The sequence below is a fragment of the Bombina bombina genome, chromosome 11 (assembly GCF_027579735.1).
Source record: "Bombina bombina isolate aBomBom1 chromosome 11, aBomBom1.pri, whole genome shotgun sequence".
NCBI classification, from domain to species: Eukaryota; Metazoa; Chordata; class Amphibia; order Anura; family Bombinatoridae; genus Bombina; species Bombina bombina.
Genome location: NC_069509.1, coordinates 50,271,835 through 50,296,193, shown reverse-complemented (window position 1 = coordinate 50,296,193; position 24,359 = coordinate 50,271,835). Strand labels below are relative to the sequence as shown.

Sequence of the window (24,359 nt, the reverse complement as noted above, 5' to 3'; positions counted from 1 at the left end):
TGTTTTTTGTGTAAAAGAAAAGGAAAAATCGAAACTCAAATTACCCCTGCAGATTATATAAATCTAAGCTAATATGAAGCTGATTTTATCCATGAGGATGATAATTAACAGCTCAGTAGGTCTTTACGGAAGTCAAGGCTTACCAGTGCGATGCTCTGCAAGTCTGCCGGCAGATTAATGCAGACCGGCTAAGCAAGTGTGAGACCACAAGCCCTTTGTCCTACAGAGCTGCCAAATTGTGTGTTGGGGCAGGACCTGTTTAGTGGAAAAATAATGTGAATAAAATAATGCCTCTAACCACCTCTTTGGCATTAAGTAGCAGCTTTTCAGACTGCATATTTTAACAAACACGATTAGGGTGTGTGTAGATTTAAAGGGATTTAAGAACTAAACATGCTAGAAATACTATTATAAGTATTTTTTGTGACTCTAAGCCTAGGCAATAAGCATGGCTAGGTTGTAGCTTTTTAATATGTCCTTTACGGAGGCCAAGAAACGCGTAGTTATTAAGCATTGCAAACTAATAGGCTTTTTGTATATTTTGGATATACCGTATATACTTGAGTATAAGCCGAATTTTTCAGCCCACTTTTTGGGCTGAAAAATCCACTTCGGCTTATACTCCAGTGAACAAAAAAAAAACTTACAGAGGACTTGCGCGCGGCCGAGGCTTCGGTGCTTCCGGGATCGCCATTCACAGAAGGCGCAGTACAGCTTAAACGCGATAGAGGTAAGGAGCCTGCTGAAGCTCTGTTTGGACATACAGATGAGGAGGAGGAATCCAGTTTTGAAGGATTTTGATGCTTGTGTTTTAGCTTGGTTGCTTATTGAGTTAAGGTTTTTGTACATTTAAAGTTATTGTTAATGCTTTAATGTTATATATTGTTTTTGTTGAATATACTGATAATATATTGTTTTTGTTGACCCTCTTTTCCACATGCCTCAATTAAAGCAATTTTATTGTTATCTACCTGTATTTTTATTTTTTAAATTTACCGTGAGCTGCTGCATTTCCCAGCCTCGGCTTATACTCGAGTCAATATCTTTTCCAGTTTTTTTGGGTAAAATTAGGGGTCTCGGCTTATACTCGAGTCGGCTTATACTCAAGTATATACGGTATATCTTTTTAAATAAAATATTAGTATTGAAGAATGGTTTTTGGCTGCTAGACAACTCGCAGGGTTCAGCATATGCATAGACACCATAAGCACAGACACCATTTGTTTGGTGGTCTTCAATACGTGATATGCTTTGCGGCGCCCCTATTTGTGTTTTACAGATGTTGTGTGTTTGTAAAGCTTGTTCCAAAGCTGACAATAATGTGGAGCGATCAAGCACCAGTGGGAAAGTGAATCTACAATATCCAGACTGTTTTTTTTGTTCCCAAATTTTTCTATTGACTGTGTCATTTCCTAAAGAGGATTTAAATAGTGGTTTGTTATACTCTGTGTAAACAAATATAACTTTCAATTTACACCGTAGTCTGTGGATTGCACATACTTGTTTTTAGTCTGAATACTTTATGCTTGGTGGATTATGTTAAAGGGACAGTCAACACTTACTTTAACATGTTTTTATATTGAAAATAACAAAACGGAGGTCCGCCTACACTATACCCCTCCTGCCTTGCCGCCTTGCTTCTGTCCTAATCAGCGGCGCTAACTACTCTAATACCCGGTAAATATGGATGCCGGACTCCCCCCACCATTACGTAGCTGCCTTCTTCTTCAACTGATAAGCAAATCAGAATCCAGTCCTCGGACTGAAATTGCACGCGCTTGCAATTTCTGTCCGATGCCTGGATTCTGATTTGCTTATCAGTTGAAGAAGAAGGCAGCTACGTAATGGTGGGGGGAGTCCGGCATCCATATTTACCGGGTATTAGAGTAGTTAGCGCCGCTGATTAGGACAGAAGCAAGGCGGCAAGGCAGGAGGGGTATAGTGTAGGCGGACCTCCGTTTTGTTATTTTCAATATAAAAACATGTTAAAGTAAGTGTTGACTGTCCCTTTAAAGGGGAAAACCAAGGTTATATACAAGTATAGCAGCTTGTGAAATCTGCACCGTGCACTTACAATTTGAGCAGGAGATTTTCAGAGTTAACTAACAGGAAAATAATGAAAGTATATTGCAATTTGTTTTTAGTGCACCTAACTAGCCAATATAATTTTTACAATTTCAAAGTGTTTAATGTCTCTTTTAACAATCTTTATTTCAAATATATTTATGGGAGCATATTCAGTATTTTTTTTCACGAATTAAATTGCATAGTAATTATTACTAAATGTCTAGAGGTCAAAGAGAGTGTAAATTATAGTTAATCCTAATGTATTATTTATTTTTATTTAGCATTTTTCTTACATAAATATTCACAAATCTAATTTTTTTTATTCTGTGGGTTCATTGAATCCTCCGCCCAATTTCCCATTTCTCTGTTTCAGAAGTGTAGTGATATAGAAAGCGGTTCCCCACGCTGTCAACAACAATGTACGCTCCCAACAGTGAAAATGATAGACCATCCCGCTCTGTGTATTTATATATATATATATATATATATATATATATATTGTATGTAACTGTGCCATATGGCAAGAATGCTTATTGGATTAGAGGTGAAAACGTCACCTCATGAAAAAACATAGTTTTGATGGCAGGAGGGGGGTATATGGTTATAACAGAGCAAAAATATTGCTTTAGCGCATCTGCAGATAAAATTGATTAATGAAGATACATATAAAAAATGAGATTCCGGAAAGGGTTTGAGCATATGTTAAATGTACTATCACTTTAAGTTGCTACGTGTCTGTATATGTACCAGTATATGCCATACCAACTTATATCTTGTTTTTTTGTTTGATTGCTACCAACAGGTGAAATATCTCACCAGTTACTTGGATCCTGCAGGTCTGGGCGTTATAAATTTCCGGGATTTTTATCGTGGAATTTCAGAAATACAGAATGAAGGTAAGTGACGTGACTTAGCCAGAACATTTAAAAATGTTATCGGCCCAGTTAAAGGTTTCTATGTGGACATTAATGTTTTTGTCCCTTCATTTTGATAAATGATTGGTTATTGAAAGTGTCTATATAGCAATATATTTTCTTGTTTTGTTTAGAAAAAACAAATCACTCTAAACAACCTGTATTTTCGCAAGCCCCAAACTCAAATGGATACTTGCGTATTAGCAAATCAAGGTGTTCAGCAGAACCCATTAACCCCTTCATGCCAGGGTGCAAGTGCTTAGATCTGAACAAAGTTCAGATGTAAACACTTGCTATAAAAATGAAATCATGCGATCGTCCATGCGATAACGTTATTTCAAGGCCACAATCGGATCATGGGGGACTGCATATGCTGCTTGGCATGCCCACCCCGTCCATCTTTAGCTTGCGTCAATGGGGAGGCTGCAAGACGCCATAAAAGGTAGGATGTTCCGTCCGGCATTAAAGCTTAGTGCTGATAGGACGGCATGGAAACGGCGTGAAGGGGTTAATCTGTGTGTAGATGCATGAGTTTCTCTATGTGTTGAACTTTTAAGAAGTCACTGAATACATTGAGTATTTGACGGATTGCCCATTGAGCTAAAGAAATAAGGCAGTAAATTCTTATTGTGTATCACATCTAAACAAATTTAGACTACCCCCTCACCACACACACACACACACACACACACAAAATCTCAGCTGTGTTTCCACTGGAGAAATAGATGATGGATAAGGATATGAAGATGACCTTCACAATACCCTACCATATGGTTTCGGAAATCCATTTTAAATAGTAGTTTGTGTTTTAAGAAGTAAAACATTCAGGTATTGTGAAGCTCATTTGCGTATCATTACCCAGAATTCCTGTTTCAGTGGAAACTTTAAATGCTGTGACACACTGAAAGCGATGCGGCGCGAGGCGAAGCAGCTGCTTCGCACCGCATCACATCGCTTCTGAAGTTCAAATATTTCATCTCTGAGCGCTCAGCTACGTGACCTGACACGGCAGAGTGCTTAGAGATGAAAAGGCAGGACACACTGAGTGCGCACAGCCGCATCTACACGCTGCGCTCCGCTCTGCTTGCAGTGTGTCACAGCCTTAAAGTGAATGTAAATTTTGATGCTAAAGTGCCCGGTTTTTAAAAATTCGATTAAAAACAGGGGCACTTTTATTCATCAAAATTTACATTTCACTCCTGTTGTGAAAAAAAACTTACCTTTTAATCTTGACGGCAGCTCCAGCTTCCTCCACCCTTCGCAAAGCCTCTTCCTGGGTCCTAAATGAGGAATCCGGCTTCCTCCAATCACGGTGTTGAATCAGACACTGATTCCCCCGGGGGGGAAGCCGTGATTGGAGGATGACCTATCCATCATTTCTGACATCAGAAATGGCTTGCGACGACCGGAGGAAGCTGGAGCTGCTGTCAAGATTAAAAGGTAAGTTTTTTTTTTCACAACACGAGTGAAATGTAAAACCGGGCACTTTAGCATCAAAATTTACATTCACTTTAACTCTGTTTTCTGTTGGGGGGGGAATCTGATTTCTTAATATGTGCTACACTATGATCTATCTTGTATCATTTAAATATGTAACGATATATGTATAATGTATAAAATGTTGCCTACCCTAAAAACAAAGTGGTCTTTCATGTGACATTGTGAGACTTTTGTTATCCCCATGATGATATATGACCCATTTAGCAGCACACTCTAGTACTTTAATGAAATCTTTGCTTGAACAAAGGGTGATTGAACTGATTGACCCACTAGTGCTGGAACAAAGACCTATTTATGGCTTTGAGTAGCTGATTCATTAGACTAGGTAGCCAGGCGTTGTTACGTCAGGCAGGCCAGGTATTTGTGGTGATACTATGGTTTACACACACCTGTTTTATTATAATACCAGATGGCTGGCTGTTTATATACTGTGTATTGATATATGTGACCTGTTAAAGGGACATAGTGTTTGAGCATTTTATTATTGCACATTTGCTTCCATTTAACTTGGAGTTTAACCTCTGCAAAGAGCAACAATGCACACTACTGGGAGCTAGTGGAACCTCTGGTGAGCCAACGACAAGAGGCAAATATGTGCAGCCACCAATCGGCAGCTAGCTCCTAATAGTGCATTGCTGTCTCTGAGCCTACTTGGGTATGCTTTTGAACAGAGGATACTAAAAGAAGGAAGCAAATATGATAACAGAAGTAAACTTAAGTCTCTTAAAGGGGCAGTAAACTTACAAACTAATGTTATATAACATAGTGCAGAATTATATAACATTAACTTACCGGCAGATGTATACATTAAAGTATTGCAGAAAATTTTATGTAAAAGTTCATTTTACCAGAACGCCGCTCCTTGCTCTACTGAGCATCGTGCCAACACTGTCTAGTCAGTGTGCCCGGTCACTCCATTAAAATGAATGTAGCTCGGTCCTGCTACTAGACCAGAGCGGGAGCGAGCTACATTCATTAAGTTTACTGCCCCTTTAAAATTGCATGGTCTATCTGATCCATGAAAGTTTTTTTTTTTTTACTTTCATTGCTCTTTTAAACTTGAAATGTATTCTCTCATGAATTAATTTAACTAATGAAAACAAACATTGTAATAAAAACCCCTTTTTCCATATTGCTTGCTATTGCTGTAAATGACCTCTAAACATTTAGAGTCGTGTTGTGCTAACTTTTGCACTTGAGCAATATTGTTAGTTTTTTGCCGGCGTTTTGAGTGCGACGGAAATAATGCATGTATTACAAGTTGAAAGTAAACATGTTTTGCTCAAGCGCAATTGCGATTTGCACTCGTGGTGTCGGCGTAACTGAAGAGGTGTTGCGCTAACATTTGCACTTGAGCGATATTTCTCCTCCCCTGTCTTTTTGACTGCAACGGAAATAGCGCACTTGTTACAAGTTGATAGTAAACGTGTTTTGCTCAAGCGCAATCACGATTTGCACTCGTCTGGTTAGCGCGACTGAAGAACTTGTGTAAAGGGTAGTAAGTTAATAAAAGTTGCAGAAAAAAACAACATATACATATTTAAAAGTACAGTTATACTATCGATAAAAAATATTTAATAAAAAAATGTATGAAAAGTTATAATGGCTCAAAGATATATGTAATAAGGTGACAAACAAAAAGGCTCTAACATATATATATATATATATATATATATATATATATATATAATATTAGGGCTGCAACTAACGATTATTTTCATAATCAATTAATCGGACATTTATTTTTTTTCTGCAGCTTTAATATATATATGTGTGTATGTATAGATTAATAGTTCAGTTAGGGTTAGCATATGAGTATAGGTGCTTTTTTCAGTTTGCACGCTCCATTGAAGTCTATGGACGATATCTTAAGTTCAACTTGTAATGCGAGTTCTACGCGACGTGTGCAATAAGTTAACTTCTAGCGCAGTTCATTTTCGGTCTTCACAGGTAGTTTGGAAAACAGCACATTAGTACCATTGGCTTGTGGGGCACGGAACCCAGGACCTGCCACGTCCCACTGATACTCCAAACAAACAAAAGGTTGTTCCAGCCACCAAAAACTTTTAAAATAGACCTTTATTATTTCACATAGGGTCCACAGAAAAACTACAATGTTTCAGGCCTATAGCAGGAACACTAGCAGGAACACTAAATAACGTACCACTTGTAATCTAGCCCATAGCTTGTCCCATACTCCATAGAGTGATGTTGCAGATTGCTGACGTGACTAAATACTGCACAGTAATTGGTCGCAGTCAAGGTAGTTAATATAAACATCTTCATTAGGGTATCAAGTGGTTTACTGTTTTTAAAACATTGCCTTGCAATGCAGTGATTGATGATATACACTTTGCATATATAAAAATAATGACATTAATGCCCCTTTAATACCCTTTATTGCCATATAATTCTATTTAGACTTTTTACAACCTTCTAGCAAATAATGCACTAAAGGGTCACTGCTGTAGCAGTGCTTTTGTAAAAAATATTATTATAGGGACAGTAAAATCATATTTTCATTTATGCATAGTATATATGGGCAAATTATGAATGTGTTAAAAAATGTGTGCATATAAAATAAATATTTTAAAAGTATTTGACCACATTTTGTTAGCAAATATTTTATTGTTTAGTAGCCCAGAAACAAACCCCTTGAAGTGTATCTTGAGAATTCTCATCTTGTCACCCAAATATAAATGAGCTCCTGCCCATATTAAGCAATACCTATATAGCATTTTGCAGGGGCACAATTATAGAATCTACTGAATGGGCTTCAGCCTTTATACACAAATTTTAATTTGTATTTAACCCAGCGTCATAAAGGTCATTTTAAGTTTAATACATTTTTTTTATTAAATTTGTAATGAGTGATAACAGTTAACCAGTCACTCAAAAACGAGTGATAGTTGTTTCAGGTAACAGTGAAGTAATATTAACATATAAGTAAAAACAAAAGGGAAAATAAGAATAAAATAAAAATAATTACACATAAGGAGGAATAAATGCCATTTTTATTTCTTTTATAAGAATGTGTATCTATCCATCTATCCATCTATCCATCTATCCATCTATCCATCTATCCATCTATCCATCTATCCATCTATCCATCTATCCATCTATCCATCTATCCATCCATCTATCAATAAATAATTTGAAAGCAGTCTGTAAGGCATTCCTTCTCTTTGGGAGCCATAGGGTTAAAGTGATCCCGCCAGGAGTAAAATGACATATTAATGTCATCAATCGCCCCTCCCAGGCTAAATCATATTAATGACACTGACTTGTCATTATGTTATTTGTACTGACAAATACCGTGTATTTGTTATATTATTCTAGGGTGTGACAGTAAATGCATAATCTGTCATTATCTATAATCTGTATACAAAACCCCTGCCTTGTAACTAAATGAAACAAATGTTGGTAGGTCCTTTTCTTTTTGAATTTAAAGGGACACTGAACCCAAATTTTTTCTTTAATGATTCAGATAGAGCAGTAATTTTAAGCAACTTTCTAATTTACTCCTATTATCAAATTTTCTTCATTCTCTTATTTGAAAAGCAAGAATATAAGTTTAGATGCCGGCCCATTTTTGGTGAACAACCTGAGTTGTTCTTGCTGATTGGTGGATAAGTTCACCCACCAATAAACAAGGGCTGTCCGGGGTACTGAACCAAAAAAATAGCTTAGATGCCTTCTTTTTCAAATAAAGATAGCAAGAGAACGAAGAAAAATTGATAATAGGAGTAAATTAGAAAGTTGCTTAAAATTGCATGCTCTATCTGACTCACGAAAGACAAAATTTGGGTTCAGTGTCCCTTTAAACAAACATAATACTCATGTGCGGCATCATTTGAAAGTGATACAAAGTGATGGGAAAATCACCCCTTTATAAAAACAGATCTGGAATGTTAGTGATAAAATACATATGTCAGGGCTGTTTAAAGAAATGTTTTGTATAAGAACCCTGACATATGTATTTTTCACATGTGTCCCTTTTTAATGTGGCAATATGGTTGGTCACCCTAGCTATAACTTACTTTGTAATATAGATATAAAATTTAAATACCCCGTTCTCCACTGCCCACTTCAAAAGTACATTTTTCTCTGAGCTAACGGTTTGAACTGTTGTCCAATCAGCGCTCTCCCCTTTGGGCACCTTTTGTTGTAGCTAGAGCATTGATTGGAGAATAATTCAAACCGTTAGCTCACAGAACAATTGACTTTAGAAGTGGGTTGTGGCGCACAGGTGTTTCAAATTTCATATCTGTATTAAAAAATAAGTTATAGCGCATTTTCATTACAACTGAGGAATTAAACTCCATCTAAATTATCTCTGGATCTGTTTTAATAAAAGGGGAGATTTTACCATCACTTTAACAACTCTGATCCAATTCCTGATGTAAAGAAACATCACACAATACAAAGCAACATGCATGTTTTTTGCAGTTTTCAAATTCGAAGTCATGCTATTAGAATTCCCTAATAACACACTTATTACAAGGTTTTCAAATGCACTGTGTTGTGCGACACCCCCCCTATACCTCGCATATAGGGATGGTTTAACAGTATATCTTTTCCAGCAGTTATTTTACCTCAAGATGATTTGATTTATTTTTTTTCAAATTCTACATTTTTGGCCTCTTAGAAAACTATTTTGTCTTGTTATGAGTGTACACCTTAGCTGTTTGCACTGCTCTTTTTGTCCCTAGTGTTAAAGCTTTTAAACATGCTGATAATATTAATATATACTTTGTTTTCTTGTTTTAACCCCTTAAAGGGACATTAAACACTAAATAAATGTTAGACATAATGATGCAGTCAAAGAAAAGATTAGTCTGAGAATAACTTGTAGATGCATTTGTTGAAGTTTCATTGGGTTAAATATTGTCAAAATAAGTGTAAAGTTTTAGTGTTGATAAAACAATGGGAGCTGCCATGTTGTAACTTAGGTTACCTTCTCTGCTGTGGCCAATTAGGGACAGTTATAAATAGGTCACTAGAGTGTGCAGCCAATGGCTGTGGGGAATATAACAGTGTTCTGCACTTCCATTTCTAACAGGAACGGAAAAGCTCACAATTTCAGAATGGAATTACAGGAAAAGGGGACAAAATAAATAATGAAAGTATAATGCAAAGCTTTTTTTTTTAAATATATATGATTTGTCATTTTATATTACCATCTCAAAGTGTTTAATGTCCCTTTAAGGACCGGAATGTACTTTTGCATATTTGTCTTAAGTACCAGGGAATTTTTTTTATCGCTTTTGTGTTATTTTTCTGTTTAAACAGACATTTTTAGGCATGAAAAGAGCTTTGAGCAGATGTCAGTTTCAACTAGCAATTTAGTTACAGAATTCAGAATTTATTGTAAAATTAGACGCAAAGTATCAAATCTGTAAGAAGATGTATTCTATTCCACAGAAACCTGTAGCTAAACTACTGTAGGAAAAAAAAATCTAAAAATAGGTTTCACAGAAATTATTTACACACACAAAAATGAACTGATTAATTGGTCTTTCAGATATTATGCAGGTAATCTATAGGTGAAATACATGTTTAGTAGATCACCAATCTATAGGGGGCAGTATTAGAAATCAAACAGGTTAGCTCTTAAAAAAGCTGTGATTTAATATAATGTTTATTCACATATAGGTAAAATCACAAATTTATAGGTGGCAATATAAAAAAAAAGTTTAGCTTTTAAAAGCTCTTTAAGGTATAATGTAGGTGAATTCAGCAATCTATAGGGGCATTATTACAAATAACGTAAAGCAGATTAGCTTTTAAAAAAGCTTTTGTGGTAAAATGTTGGTTGACACAGCAGTAATCTATAGGTGGCAGTATTACACACAATAATAAGATTAAAACAGGGTTTATCACTCACTCTCGCTTGTCAGTAAACGGAGAGAAGGAAGACTTGTGATCAATGCCTATTTTTTTATTTTTGTTTTTTTACAATGTATCTGTTATACATTTAATACAGGGCTCGACAAACCCAGGAGCCAGATGTATTTTACATTTCAACTGTTATTCAGTGCTGTGTTATAAATATAATATAAACAAATAAAAATAATATAAATAAGTAAGTAAAACACCATAATCTTGTGGGATTTCACCATTATCTTGTAAGATTTCATAGTAAACTTCCTTAAACTGCTAGATGCAAGCTCTCTTGTAAGTCCTGTGACAAGCATCATGATTGGCTGCTTAAAGTCCCTTTACAGTGGGATGTAGCTTCTGAGGATATTTAGAGGTAAAATATCTTCATGTTCTAGTCAGTCAAGTCCTTTTAATTAGCTACCATGTTTTATTTCTCTTTGGCAGTGTATATTTTGCTTACGTGAATGCTATGAAAACACTTGCTTAAATAAATCCCACTGGAAGGCTTGAGATGATGCAGGTTTATAGAAGTATGTGTTTATGCTTATTTATGGTTATATTGTTTGCTAATTCAAATAGTTTCATCCGTTTAAAATGCAGATTTTCTAATAGATGTGAATGGCTTTGAAAGTGAAACCAAGTCACCTGAACTGCCATATACTTTTTTGGTATCTGATAGATTGGAAACATAACCTTTATGTTCAACAATTAGCAATTTAAAGGGGCATGGATGCCAAAATTAAACGTTAACGATTTAGACATGTAAATGAAAAAAAGAAGAAAGAAAAAAACCTTCCAATATACTTCTATTATAAACTATACATCTCACATTTTCTTGGTATCCTTTGCTGAAACAGCCCCCTTTCTATGAGAGCATACAGAGGAGGTATGCTCAGGAGTGTGCAAGTGCTTTAAAGGGATATTAAACACTATGAGATAGTGATATAAAATGAAAAATCGTATATATAAAAAAACCTTTCATTATTTATTTTGTCCCCTTTTTCTGTAATTCCATTATGAAATTGCGAGATTTCAATTCCTGTTAGAAATGGAAGTGCAGAACACTGTTATATCCCACACAGTCATTGGCTGCACACTCTAGTGACCTATTTATAACTGTCCCTAATTGGCCACAGCAGAGAAGGTAACCAAGGTTACAACATGGCAGCTCCCATTGTTTTATAGACACTAAAACCTTACACTTATTTTGCCAACATTTAAACAGCTAATGAAACTTTAAAAAAATACATCTACATGTTATTCTCAGACTAATCTTTTCTTTGTATGCCTTTATTTAGTGTTTAATGTCCCTTTAAAGGGACAGTAAACACCTTGCAATTACAAGACATTTCTGTTGTGTTACTATAGAATAACATATAAGCCAAGTCTTAATGTGTTTAAATCAAATTAACATCCTTTTTTACTGCAGTTATTTTTCAATAGCCAAACTCCACCCACCATTTGTCTTATTTAGAGGAGCCAATCAGAGCTTTAGTCTGCAGACAACAAGGCTAGTTATAATCATAACATTAGTATAAAGTACATTGTTTTGCAGTTGTTATCTGATAAAGTCACTTAGCGACAGGTAGCCTTGAGAAATCAGCAGGTGCATATTAAGTTCTGCGAATTAGAGAGATTGCTCAATTTTCAGAGCTAAAGTACATGAAAAGGGGGCAAAATAAACAATGAAAATATATTGCAAATTTTTATTACTCATAACGAAACATTTTATATAAAAATCTCAAGGTGTTTACAACAGGGCTACAAACAGTTCCTGTAATTCTGGCAACAAAAATAAAATTTCTGATTGTTCTGTGTTTATCTCCCTCTGTAGATCTGGACATGCAGCTGTATGATATGGGATACCCCTCAGAGGAAGAGCCCCCGGCTTGTTCTGTGGATTTTGATGATATTGCAGAATTTGAGGTAAGAGACCCACTCTGGGGAGCTGGAGCAGCTCTGCATGGGAAATGGTTTGAAGGAGCTTTAAAGGGACTGTTAAAGGGACACTATAAAGTCAAAATTAACATTTCATGATTTAGATAGAGTATGAAATCTAAAAAAAAAAAATTGAATTTACGTCCATTATCGAAATGTGCACAAAAAAAAGTATATGCATGCTTTCAGGCACCTGCTCTTACTGCGCATTTGCAGGACTGCACAGTAAATACATATGTTTTTTTGGGATTGGCCGATGGCTGTCACATGATTCAGGGGGCAGGGAAATGGAAGTAACTGAAACTTGTCAGAAATTTGAATTTGAAATTCAGACCATATGATATTGTATTGTCTTTTTGTTATGCACTAAAATCTACTTTATTTAATGGTCCTTTCATGTGGAATATTTTATTTTTTATATAGTCAGCGTCTGCCTATAATTTCAGTTCTGGAAGGCTCCTCCAGCTGCCCGGATTATTATTTTATTGTACCTTCCTTTTCCCAAGCACAACAACATGTACAGTGGTTTGCAAAGCCATACACATCACCATCCGCTGTTTACATTGTTGTGCTGGGTGAAAGGCAGGTACTGCACGTGCGCTACATATCTGCTTTGAGAAGTCGGGCAAACAGCTATCAACAGGAGCACGCGGTTTAGGAAGTGATTAGGGCAGGCCTCTGGTTCGTAGTCCCTCCCGCTGCAGAATTAAACAAACACTGCGGTCTTGAAAGTAGCCAGATTAGCCTTCCAGGACTGAAATTAAAAGGTAAAATTAATAGTAAAAGGAAACATGTGCAATAAATACAGTAGATTTATATAAATGACAAATTCACAATAACAAGACAATACAATAGCACTTACTTTGAATTTGAAATGAGCAGTAGAATATTTCTCCAACATAGGTGTGTCCGGTCCACGGCGTCATCCTTACTTGTGGGATATTCTCTTCCCCAACAGGAAATGGCAAAGAGCCCAGCAAAGCTGGTCACATGATCCCTCCTAGGCTCCGCCTACCCCAGTCATTCTCTTTGCCGTTGTACAGGCAACATCTCCACGGAGATGGCTTAGAGTTTTTTAGTGTTTAATTAAATGTGATTTATGTGACAATGACAATGATGCCCAAGATGATTCCTCAAGTGAGGGGAGTAAGCATGGTACTGCATCATTCCCTCCTTCGTCTACACGAGTCTTGTCCACTCAGGAGGCCCCTAGTACATCTAGCGCGCCAATACTCCTTACTATGCAACAATTAACGGCTGTAATGGATAATTCTGTCAAAAACATTTTAGCCAAAATGCACACTTATCAGCGTAAGCGCGACTGCTCTGTTTTAGATACTGAAGAGCATGACGACGCTGATAATAATGGTTCTGAAGGGCCCCTAAACCAGTCTGATGGGGCCAGGGAGGTTTTGTCTGAGGGAGAAATTACTGATTCAGGGAACATTTCTCAACAAGCTGAACCTGATGTGATTACGTTTAAATTTAAGTTGGAACATCTCCGCATTCTGCTTAAGGAGGTATTATCCACTCTGGATGATTGTGACAAGTTGGTCATCCCAGAGAAACTATGTAAGATGGACAAGTTCCTAGAGGTCCCGGGGCTCCCAGAAGCTTTTCCTATACCCAAGCGGGTGGCGGACATTGTAAATAAAGAATGGGAAAGGCCCGGTATTCCTTTCGTCCCTCCCCCCATATTTAAAAAATTGTTTCCCATGGTCGACCCCAGAAAGGACTTATGGCAGACAGTCCCCAAGGTCGAGGGAGCGGTTTCCACTTTAAACAAACGCACCACTATACCCATAGAAGATAGTTGTGCTTTCAAAGATCCTATGGATAAAAAATTAGAAGGTTTACTTAAAAAGATGTTTGTTCAGCAGGGTTACCTTCTACAACCAATTTCATGCATTGTCCCTGTCGCTACAGCCGCGTGTTTCTGGTTCGATGAGCTGGTAAAGGCGGTCGATAGTGATTCTCCTCCTTATGAGGAGATTATGGACAGAATCAATGCTCTCAAATTGGCTAATTCTTTCACCCTAGACGCCACTTTGCAATTGGCTAGGTTAGCGGCTAAGAATTCTGGGTTTGCTATTGTGGCGCGCAGAGCGCTTTGGTTGAAATCTTGGTCAGCTGATGCGTCTTCCAAGAACAAGCTACTTAACATTCCTTTCAAGGGGAAAACGCTGTTTGGCCCTGACTTGAAAGAGATTATCTCTGATATCACTGGGGGTAAGGGCCACGCCCTTCCTCAGGATCGGCCTTTCAAGGCCAAAAATAAACCTAATTTTCGTCCCTTTCGTAGAAACGGACCAGCCCAAAGTGCTACGTCCTCTAAGCAAGAGGGTAATACTTCTCAAGCCAAGCCAGCTTGGAGACCAATGCAAGGCTGGAACAAGGGAAAGCAGGCCAAAAAACCTGCCACTGCTACCAAGACAGCATGAAATGTTGGCCCCCGATCCGGGACCGGATCTGGTGGGGGGCAGACTCTCTCTCTTCGCTCAGGCTTGGGCAAGAGATGTTCTGGATCCTTGGGCGCTAGAAATAGTCTCCCAAGGTTATCTTCTGGAATTCAAGGGGCTTCCCCCAAGGGGGAGGTTCCACAGGTCTCAGTTGTCTTCAGACCACATAAAAAGACAGGCATTCTTACGTTGTGTAGAAGACCTGTTAAAAATGGGAGTGATTCATCCTGTTCCATTAGGAGAACAAGGGATGGGGTTCTACTCCAATCTGTTCATAGTTCCCAAAAAAGAGGGAACGTTCAGACCAATCTTAGATCTCAAGATCTTAAACAAGTTTCTCAAGGTTCCATCGTTCAAAATGGAAACCATTCGAACAATTCTTCCTTCCATCCAGGAAGGTCAATTCATGACCACGGTGGATTTAAAGGATGCGTATCTACATATTCCTATCCACAAGGAACATCATCGGTTCCTAAGGTTCGCATTCCTGGACAAGCATTACCAGTTCGTGGCGCTTCCTTTCGGATTAGCCACTGCTCCAAGGATTTTCACAAAGGTACTAGGGTCCCTTCTAGCTGTGCTAAGACCAAGGGGCATTGCTGTAGTACCTTACTTGGACGACATTCTGATTCAAGCGTCGTCCCTTCCTCAAGCAAAGGCTCACACGGACATCGTCCTGGCCTTTCTCAGATCTCACGGATGGAAAGTGAACGTGGAAAAGAGTTCTCTATCTCCGTCAACAAGGGTTCCCTTCTTGGGAACAATAATAGACTCTTTAGAAATGAGGATTTTTCTGACAGAGGCCAGAAAAACAAAACTTCTAGACTCTTGTCGGATACTTCATTCCGTTCCTCTTCCTTCCATAGCGCAGTGCATGGAAGTGATAGGCTTGATGGTAGCGGCAATGGACATAGTTCCTTTTGCGCGCATTCATCTAAGACCATTACAACTGTGCATGCTCAGTCAGTGGAATGGGGACTATACAAACTTGTCTCCGAGGATACAAGTAAATCAGAGGACCAGAGACTCACTCCGTTGGTGGCTGTCCCTGGACAACCTGTCACAAGGGATGACCTTCCGCAGACCAGAGTGGGTCATTGTCACGACCGACGCCAGTCTGATGGGCTGGGGCGCGGTCTGGGGATCCCTGAAAGCTCAGGGTCTTTGGTCTCGGGAAGAATCTCTTCTACCGATAAATATTCTGGAACTGAGAGCGATATTCAATGCTCTCAAGGCTTGGCCTCAGCTAGCGAGGGCCAAGTTCATACGGTTTCAATCAGACAACATGACAACTGTTGCGTACATCAACCATCAGGGGGGAACAAGGAGTTCCCTGGCGATGGAAGAAGTGACCAAAATCATTCTATGGGCGGAGTCTCACTCCTGCCACCTGTCTGCTATCCACATCCCAGGAGTGGAAAATTGGGAAGCGGATTTTCTGAGTCGTCAGACATTGCATCCGGGGGAGTGGGAACTCCATCCGGAAATCTTTGCCCAAGTCACTCAACTGTGGGGCATTCCAGACATGGATCTGATGGCCTCTCGTCAGAACTTCAAAGTTCCTTGCTACGGGTCCAGATCCAGGGATCCCAAGGCGGCTCTAGTGGATGCACTAGTAGCACCTTGGACCTTCAAACTAGCTTATGTATTCCCGCCGTTTCCTCTCATCCCTAGGCTGGTAGCCAGGATCAATCAGGAAAGGGCGTCGGTGATCTTGATAGCTCCTGCGTGGCCACGCAGGACTTGGTATGCAGATCTGGTGAATATGTCATCGGCTCCACCATGGAAGCTACCTTTGAGACGAGACCTTCTTGTTCAAGGTCCGTTCGAACATCCGAACCTGGTCTCACTCCAGCTGACTGCCTGGAGATTGAACGCTTGATCTTATCGAAGCGAGGGTTCTCAGATTCTGTTATCGATACTCTTGTTCAGGCCAGAAAGCCTGTAACTAGAAAGATTTACCACAAAATTTGGAAAAAATATATCTGTTGGTGTGAATCTAAAGGATTCCCTTGGGACAAGGTTAAGATTCCTAAGATTCTATCCTTCCTTCAAGAAGGATTGGAAAAAGGATTATCTGCAAGTTCCCTGAAGGGACAGATTTCTGCCTTGTCTGTGTTACTTCACAAAAAGCTGGCAGCTGTGCCAGATGTTCAAGCCTTTGTTCAGGCTCTGGTTAGAATCAAGCCTGTTTACAAACCTTTGACTCCTCCTTGGAGTCTCAACTTAGTTCTTTCAGTTCTTCAGGGGGTTCCGTTTGAACCCTTACATTCCGTTGATATTAAGTTATTATCTTGGAAAGTTTTGTTTTTGGTTGCAATTTCTTCTGCTAGAAGAGTTTCAGAATTATCTGCTCTGCAGTGTTCTCCTCCTTATCTGGTGTTCCATGCAGATAAGGTGGTTTTACGTACTAAACCTGGTTTTCTTCCAAAAGTTGTTTCTAACAAAAACATTAACCAGGAGATTATCGTACCTTCTCTGTGTCCGAAACCAGTTTCAAAGAAGGAACGTTTGTTGCACAATTTGGATGTTGTTCGCGCTCTAAAATTCTATTTAGATGCTACAAAGGATTTTAGACAAACATCTTCCTTGTTTGTTGTTTATTCCGGTAAAAGGAGAGGTCAAAAAGCAACTTCTACCTCTCTCTCTTTTTGGATTAAAAGCATCATCAGATTGGCTTACGAGACTGCCGGACGGCAGCCTCCCGAAAGAATCACAGCTCATTCCACTAGGGCTGTGGCTTCCACATGGGCCTTCAAGAACGAGGCTTCTGTTGATCAGATATGTAGGGCAGCGACTTGGTCTTCACTGCACACTTTTACCAAATTTTACAAGTTTGATACTTTTGCTTCTTCTGAGGCTATTTTTGGGAGAAAGGTTTTGCAAGCCGTGGTGCCTTCCATCTAGGTGACCTGATTTGCTCCCTCCCATCATCCGTGTCCTAAAGCTTTGGTATTGGTTCCCACAAGTAAGGATGACGCCGTGGACCGGACACACCTATGTTGGAGAAAACAGAATTTATGTTTACCTGATAAATTACTTTCTCCAACGGTGTGTCCGGTCCACGGCCCGCCCTGGTTTTTTAATCAGGTCTGATAATTTATTTTCTTTAACTACAGTCACCACGGTATCATATGGTTTCTCCTATGCAAATATTCCTCCTTAACGTCGGTCGAATGACTGGGGTAGGCGGAGCCTAGGAGGGATCATGTGACCAGCTTTGCTGGGCTCTTTGCCATTTCCTGTTGGGGAAGAGAATATCCCACAAGTAAGGATGACGCCGTGGACCGGACACACCGTTGGAGAAAGTAATTTATCAGGTAAACATAAATTCTGTTTTTCTGGATAATCCAATTTTCCCTCCCCCTGTACCATGTGACAGCTACCAGCCAATCACAAAATACATATATATATTTATACTATGCACTCTTGCACATGCTCAGTAGGAGCTGACACCACCTCAGAAAGTGTGCATATAAAAAGAATGTGTATGTTTTGATAATGGAAGTATATTGGAAAGATGTTTTTTTTATGGCATGCTTTATGTGAATCAAGCATGCCATATATAAGAGGTAACATGTTTCACATCTATTGTTCCTTTAAAGCAATTTATGTCTTGGTTGCATGTTGTATAAGTTTATTTTGAGCACTATATGTCAGCTGTTTGTGACATTTGTGATACTGTTATACAGTCAGTGCTCAAGACGTGCACAAAGGAGTGATCTCTCAACAACAGATAGCGAGTGCATGAGGTACATTTTATAACAGAGGTAAGTTGTAGAGATTTTAAAACTGTACACTCTATCTAAATCATGTTTATTTTTTATTTTTAACTTCTGTGCCCCTTTAAATGAATTTTGTGTTGTTTAATATTGTGTAAGTGCAACTTCCTCAGTCGATAAACATGAATCATTCGGCAGAACTTCAATTGAAAAGTTTTGCGCAGACAAAGCTGTATTGCGGTTTAGAGAAGAAGAGGTTTCACTCTTAGCAAAGTAATATTCGCTTTCAGTTCAGACTCTTTGTGAAATTCACTTGTGAGGAAAGTTTTGCCAAATAATTCAGAAGTCCTCTTAGATTTTAAGCAATGTTATTAGCTATTGGCGGACATACAGTTGTAAACTTAGCGCTGTGGAATCTGTTGACGCTCTACAGATACCTGATAATAATAATAAACTGAAATATTTGCCTCTGCAGCAAAATAGAACATTGTAGACCGCTCATGGACAACACGTGTCTATTTAAAGGGCCATATATATCATTTTAATTTTAGAATTGCATAGTATGTAAAATCAATTATAGGGACTTCAAATTGAATACCCCATAACATTTGTTTTAAATAATCATGGAAAAAGAAATCAGTGCAATGTATGTCAACCCCTTAACTGCAATTAGCACGTGGTTGTCATACACAATGGGGCCCATTTATCAAGCACCGAACGGAGCTTGTGGGCCCGGCAGTTACGAAGCAGCGGTCTAAAGACCACTGCTCCATAACCCTGTCCGCCTGCTATGAGCAGGCGGACAGGAATCGCTGGAATTCAACCCGATTGGGTTGATTGACACCTCCCTGCAGGGGGCGGCGTTGCTGCTGGTGCAATGCTGAATACGGAGAGCGTATTGTTCTCCGCATTCAGCAAGGTCTTGCGGACCTGATCCGCACTGTCGGCTCAGGTCCGCAAGACCTTTGATAAATTAGCCCCATAGCCAATAGTCCAGATAACAAACGTGCCGTCATCCTGGTGGAGGATGCACTTTTGGATATGATTGCAGTCCCCTGCGGAGTTAGTTAAGCATATTTTGCGGTGGAGTGGGGTTAGGCCTCAGTGGAGGGTACCCAGGAATGTAAGTGAAGTCTCCATGTGTAGACATAGAGAGAAAATGTAACCCCCCCCAAAAAAAAACAACAACACATTTTATAGGAATGGGTTATCCAAGTGTTTGTAACGGGTGATCAAAAAGGCCTAGAGACTCCCATGACCCTTTGTTTTAAAGCCAAGAAGCCCCTCTTTAAAATAAAACCCATATATATACATTTTTATAGCTAGGTGATCACTAAACGTGCATTTGTTTATTTAGTAAGTATCCAAATGTGGAAGAACACCGCCACTTGCAGCGGTCAACTCTTTTCACAGATGGATTTCATCTTGTGAAACTGAACACACTAAGATCTGTGCAAATCCAGATCTAGTGTCTAATGGTAATAGTGATCACATGATGTGAATAAATGTGCAATTAATTGTGTAGAGGCTCATGGGAGCTCATATGTGCCCATGTAAAGCTTTATAACTATAGCCAAAGGCTCTTATTAAGATGAGGATGACCGCTTCTTTTTACAATCGAGTTGGGGGGAACCACATACCTTGCTTATTAAAATTTTAATAAAGGTATATATATTATATATATATATATATATATATATATATATATATATATATATATATATATATATATATATATATATATATACACAAGTATCAACTTAAGTGCACTCACTGTTACTTCAGCATCCGCCGGGGTGCTGCGTGGAAGAGATGTAGTGATAACAATCAACCCCATATGTGGAAGAAAAAACGCTTCACTCTCCGGTCTTTTCAGAAAAAAAGTTTTAATCCATCTTCATAAGGCAATCAATAAAACATGGGATGTTTTATTGATTGCCTTATGAAGATGGATTAAAACTTTTTTCTGAAAAGACCGGAGAGTGAAGCGTTTTTTTCTTCCACATATGGGGTTGATTGTTATCACTATATATATATACAGTGGGGCAAAAAAGTATTTAGTCAGCCACCAATTGTGCAAGTTATCCCACTTAAGAAGATGAGAGAGGCCTGTAATTTGCATCATAGGTATACCTCAACTATGAGAGACAAAATGTGGAAACAAATCCAGACAATCACATCGTCTGATTTGGAAAGAATTTATTTGCAAATTATGGTGGAAAATAAGTATTTGGTCAATATCAAAAGTTCATCTCAATACTTTGTTATATATCCTTTGTTGGCAATGACAGTGGTCAAACGTTTTCTGTAAGTCTTCACAAGGTTGTCACACACTGTTGCTGGTATGTTGGCCCATTCCTGCATGCAGATCTCCTCTAGAGCAGTGATGTTTTGGGGCTGTCGCTGGGCAACACAGACTTTCAACTCCCTCCAAAGGTTTTCTATGGGGTTGAGATCTGGAGACTGGCTAGGCCACTCCAGGACCTTGAAATGCTTCTTACGAAGCCACTCCTTCATTGCCTGGGCGGTATGTTTGGGATCATTGTCATGCTGAAAGACCCAGCCACGTTTCATCTTCAATGCCCTTGCTGATGGAAGGAGGTTTGCACTCAAAATCTCACGATCCATGGCCCCATTCATTCTTTCATGTGCACGGATCAGTCGTCCTGTTCCCTTTGCAGAGAAACAGCCCCAAAGCATGATGTTGCCACCCCCATGCTTCACAGTAGGTATGGTGTTCTTTGGTTGAGGGACTATGAGTACGGCTCTTCTAGCCGAAACGCGTTAGTCTAGCTTTGTGGGGGTTACCCCATACTCTCTACCGCTTTATACCGTTTTTTAATTGCTACAAATAAAATTTAAGTTTTATCTTATCTACCTGGTGCTTGGCTTATTTTCCTGTGTTTTTTTTATATTCTTTGGTTGCAACTCAGCATTCTCTCTCCTCCAAGCACGAGTTGTGTTTCTACCAAACAGTTTTACTTTGGTTTCATCTGACCATATGACATTCTCCCAATCCGCTTCTGGATTATCCAAATGCTCTCTAGCATACTTCAGACGGGCCCGGACATGTACTGGCTTAAGCAGGGGGACACGTCTGGCACTGCAGGATCTGAGTCCCTGGCGGCGTAGTGTGTTACTGATGGTAGCCTTTGTTACGTTGGTCCCAGCTCTCTGCAGGTCATTCACTAGGTCCCCCCGTGTGGTTCTGGGATGTTTGCTCACCGTTCTTGTGATCATTTTGACCCCACGGGGTGAGATCTTGCGTGTAGCCCCGGATCGAGGGAGATTATCAGTGGTCTTGTATGTCTTCCATTTTCTAATTATTGCTCCCACAGTTGATTTCTTCACACCAAGCTGCTTGCCTATTGCAGATTCAGTCTTCCCAGCCTAGTGCAGGTCTACAATTTTGTTTCTGGTGTCCTTCGACAGCTCTTTGGTCTTCACCATAGTGGAGTTTGGGGTGTGACTGTTTGAGGTTGTGGACAGGTGTCTTTTATACTGATAACAAGTTCAAACAGGTGCCATTAATACAGGTAATGAGTGGAGGACAGAGGAGCCTCTTAAAGAAGAAGATACAGGTCTGTGAGAGCCAGAAATCTTGCTGGTTTAGGTGACCAAATACTTATTTTCCACCATAATATGCAAATAAATTCTTTCCAAATCAGACAATGTGATTATCTGGATTTTCTTCCACATTTTGTCTCTCATAGTTGAGGTATACCTATGATGAAAATTACAGGCCTCTCTCATCTTCTTAAGTGGGAGAACTTGCACAATTGGTGGCTGACTAAATACTTTTTTGCCCCACTGTATATTTACACATTTCGTTGTATAGTTGTCACATTTCATGATATACATAAATTAATGGTACGGTGTGAATCTGCTGTTTTATGCTGAAACAATATATATAATTTTTGTGGGTTTCTATCTAAAAAAATGACCTACGGTAGGATTTAAAGGGACCCTTGAGATTTTTTTTTTATAAAATGTTTAGTTATGTGTAATGAAACAATTCAGCAATATATTTTTATTTATTTTGCCTTTTTTCATGCAATTTATTTGAGTTATTTATAATTCTCTGAACTTGAAATGCGACCTATTATTTTATCAATGCTAACTCTGCTACATATACGTCCCTAATTGGCTTTATCAAATAGCAACTGCAAAACAATGCACTTTATACTAGCTTTATGACTGTGACTAGTCTTGTCTGCAGATTAAAGCCCAGATTGACTCCAATCAAATGGTTGGTGACATTTGGCTGATGACTAAAATTGCAGTAAAAAGTATACATCTGAATTGCAACACAAAGAAGTCCAGGAAAGCATGAACCGAGTTGCTTTAGATTTGCAAAACTTTACTATCAAATTGCCCCTTTTTAAATGATCATTTATTTGTAAATTGCTGCCACTTTCTGTAGTGCTGAATACATGAATAGGGGAGAACTATTACATAAATTTATAGTAAATTGCCCACTTAAGCATTGCACTGTAAATATGTGCATGAGAAATAAATATTTTAAAGCATTTCATGATTCAAACAGAGCATGTGATTTTACACAACTTTCCAATTTACTTCTATTATTTAATTTTCGTCTTATCTGACTTATTTGAAAAGGATTCCTTAAAGCAGCAATGTACTACTGGGAACTTGCTGCTGTCTGGTGACCACACTTATATGTCTGTTGTCATTGGCTGTTTTCATTGGCTCTCAGAAGTGCATTGCTGCTCTTTCAACAAAGGATACCGAGAGAATGAAGCAAATGCAGTAACAGAAGTAAAAAAAAAATGTATGTTCTGTCTGAATCATAATAGAAAAAAAGGGTTTTCTGTACCTTTTTAAGGAAAAATTACACAGTTCATCCAGAGCACAGCGCTGTTTGAAGAGAACAGCCTGATGTGGAGCGGTTCCTGCTTGTGTCCCTTTCTTCTGCCGACGTGCTGCATTTTCTCTGATGACATCTCAGATCACAGCACGTTCTGCATTGGGGGCTATATTGTATCTTATTGCCTCTGCATATGCACCCAATAATACTTTGCCATTTAATATCCCTTTAAGGGAGCGTTATCGCATACAGAGTTTATTATATTTAGTATTAAACACCTTGAGCTGAGGGGAGGAGCCTGTTGTCCTTTATTGTGTATTTAACAATCACTTGCAAAAGTAAAGACCACCTCTATCATTTCCTGATACGGGCAGTAAAGAAAACAAGTAGATTGCTGTTCATAATCACTGAGATTGGATTTGTTCTAAAACCTCAAAGTATTGTTGTTATAGTTTCTATTCTTTTTGTTAGAAGTATTTGCATAGTTAAAGGGACATTTTGATGCAATAATATTCTCTTGGTAACCCCCCCCCCCGACACAGAGGAATTAAAGGGACAGCAAATAACCTTATTACAATTCTGTTGTCTTGCTATAGATTAACATATCAGCCAAGTCTAAACATTTTGTAAAACATCTTGTTGCTGCAATTGCTTCGCCCTCCACTTGCCTTTTTTTGAAGTATTAGCCCGGGCTTCAGTCTGCAGGCAACAAGGCTATGCACATTCTTTATGCTAGAATAAAGTGCATTGTTTTGCAGTTGTTATCAGATTATGGACAACTATGTAGCAGAGTTAGCCTTCATGTGTCTGCAGGGTGCATTTCCAGGTCTGAGAATTATTAGATTTCCCCCAGAACTAAATTACACGAAAAGGGGGCAAAATAAATATTGAAAGTGTATTGTAAAGTTGTTTTACTACTCATAATTAAACATTTTGTATTAAAATCTCAAGGTTATTACTGTCCATTTAAGCTCACAGTTACAACAAGTGTACCAGACTTGCTTCTGTTTTGTTCCTGAGCAGGATACAGACTTTGATTGGTGGCTAT

General features: G+C 38.7%; 1 protein-coding gene across 2 annotated transcripts in view; it reads left to right on the top strand.

Moving 5' to 3' along the window:
- RAB11FIP3 (RAB11 family interacting protein 3) overlaps positions 1–24,359 on the top strand; it is a 126,649-nt gene that overhangs the window by 23,101 nt on the left and 79,189 nt on the right. For both annotated transcript variants that reach the window (XM_053694602.1, XM_053694601.1), the window contains exons 2-3: positions 2,870–2,963; positions 12,199–12,290. In XM_053694602.1, coding sequence (XP_053550577.1) covers positions 2,870–2,963; positions 12,199–12,290 — 186 coding nt within the window. The remainder of the gene's footprint in view (positions 1–2,869; positions 2,964–12,198; positions 12,291–24,359) is intronic.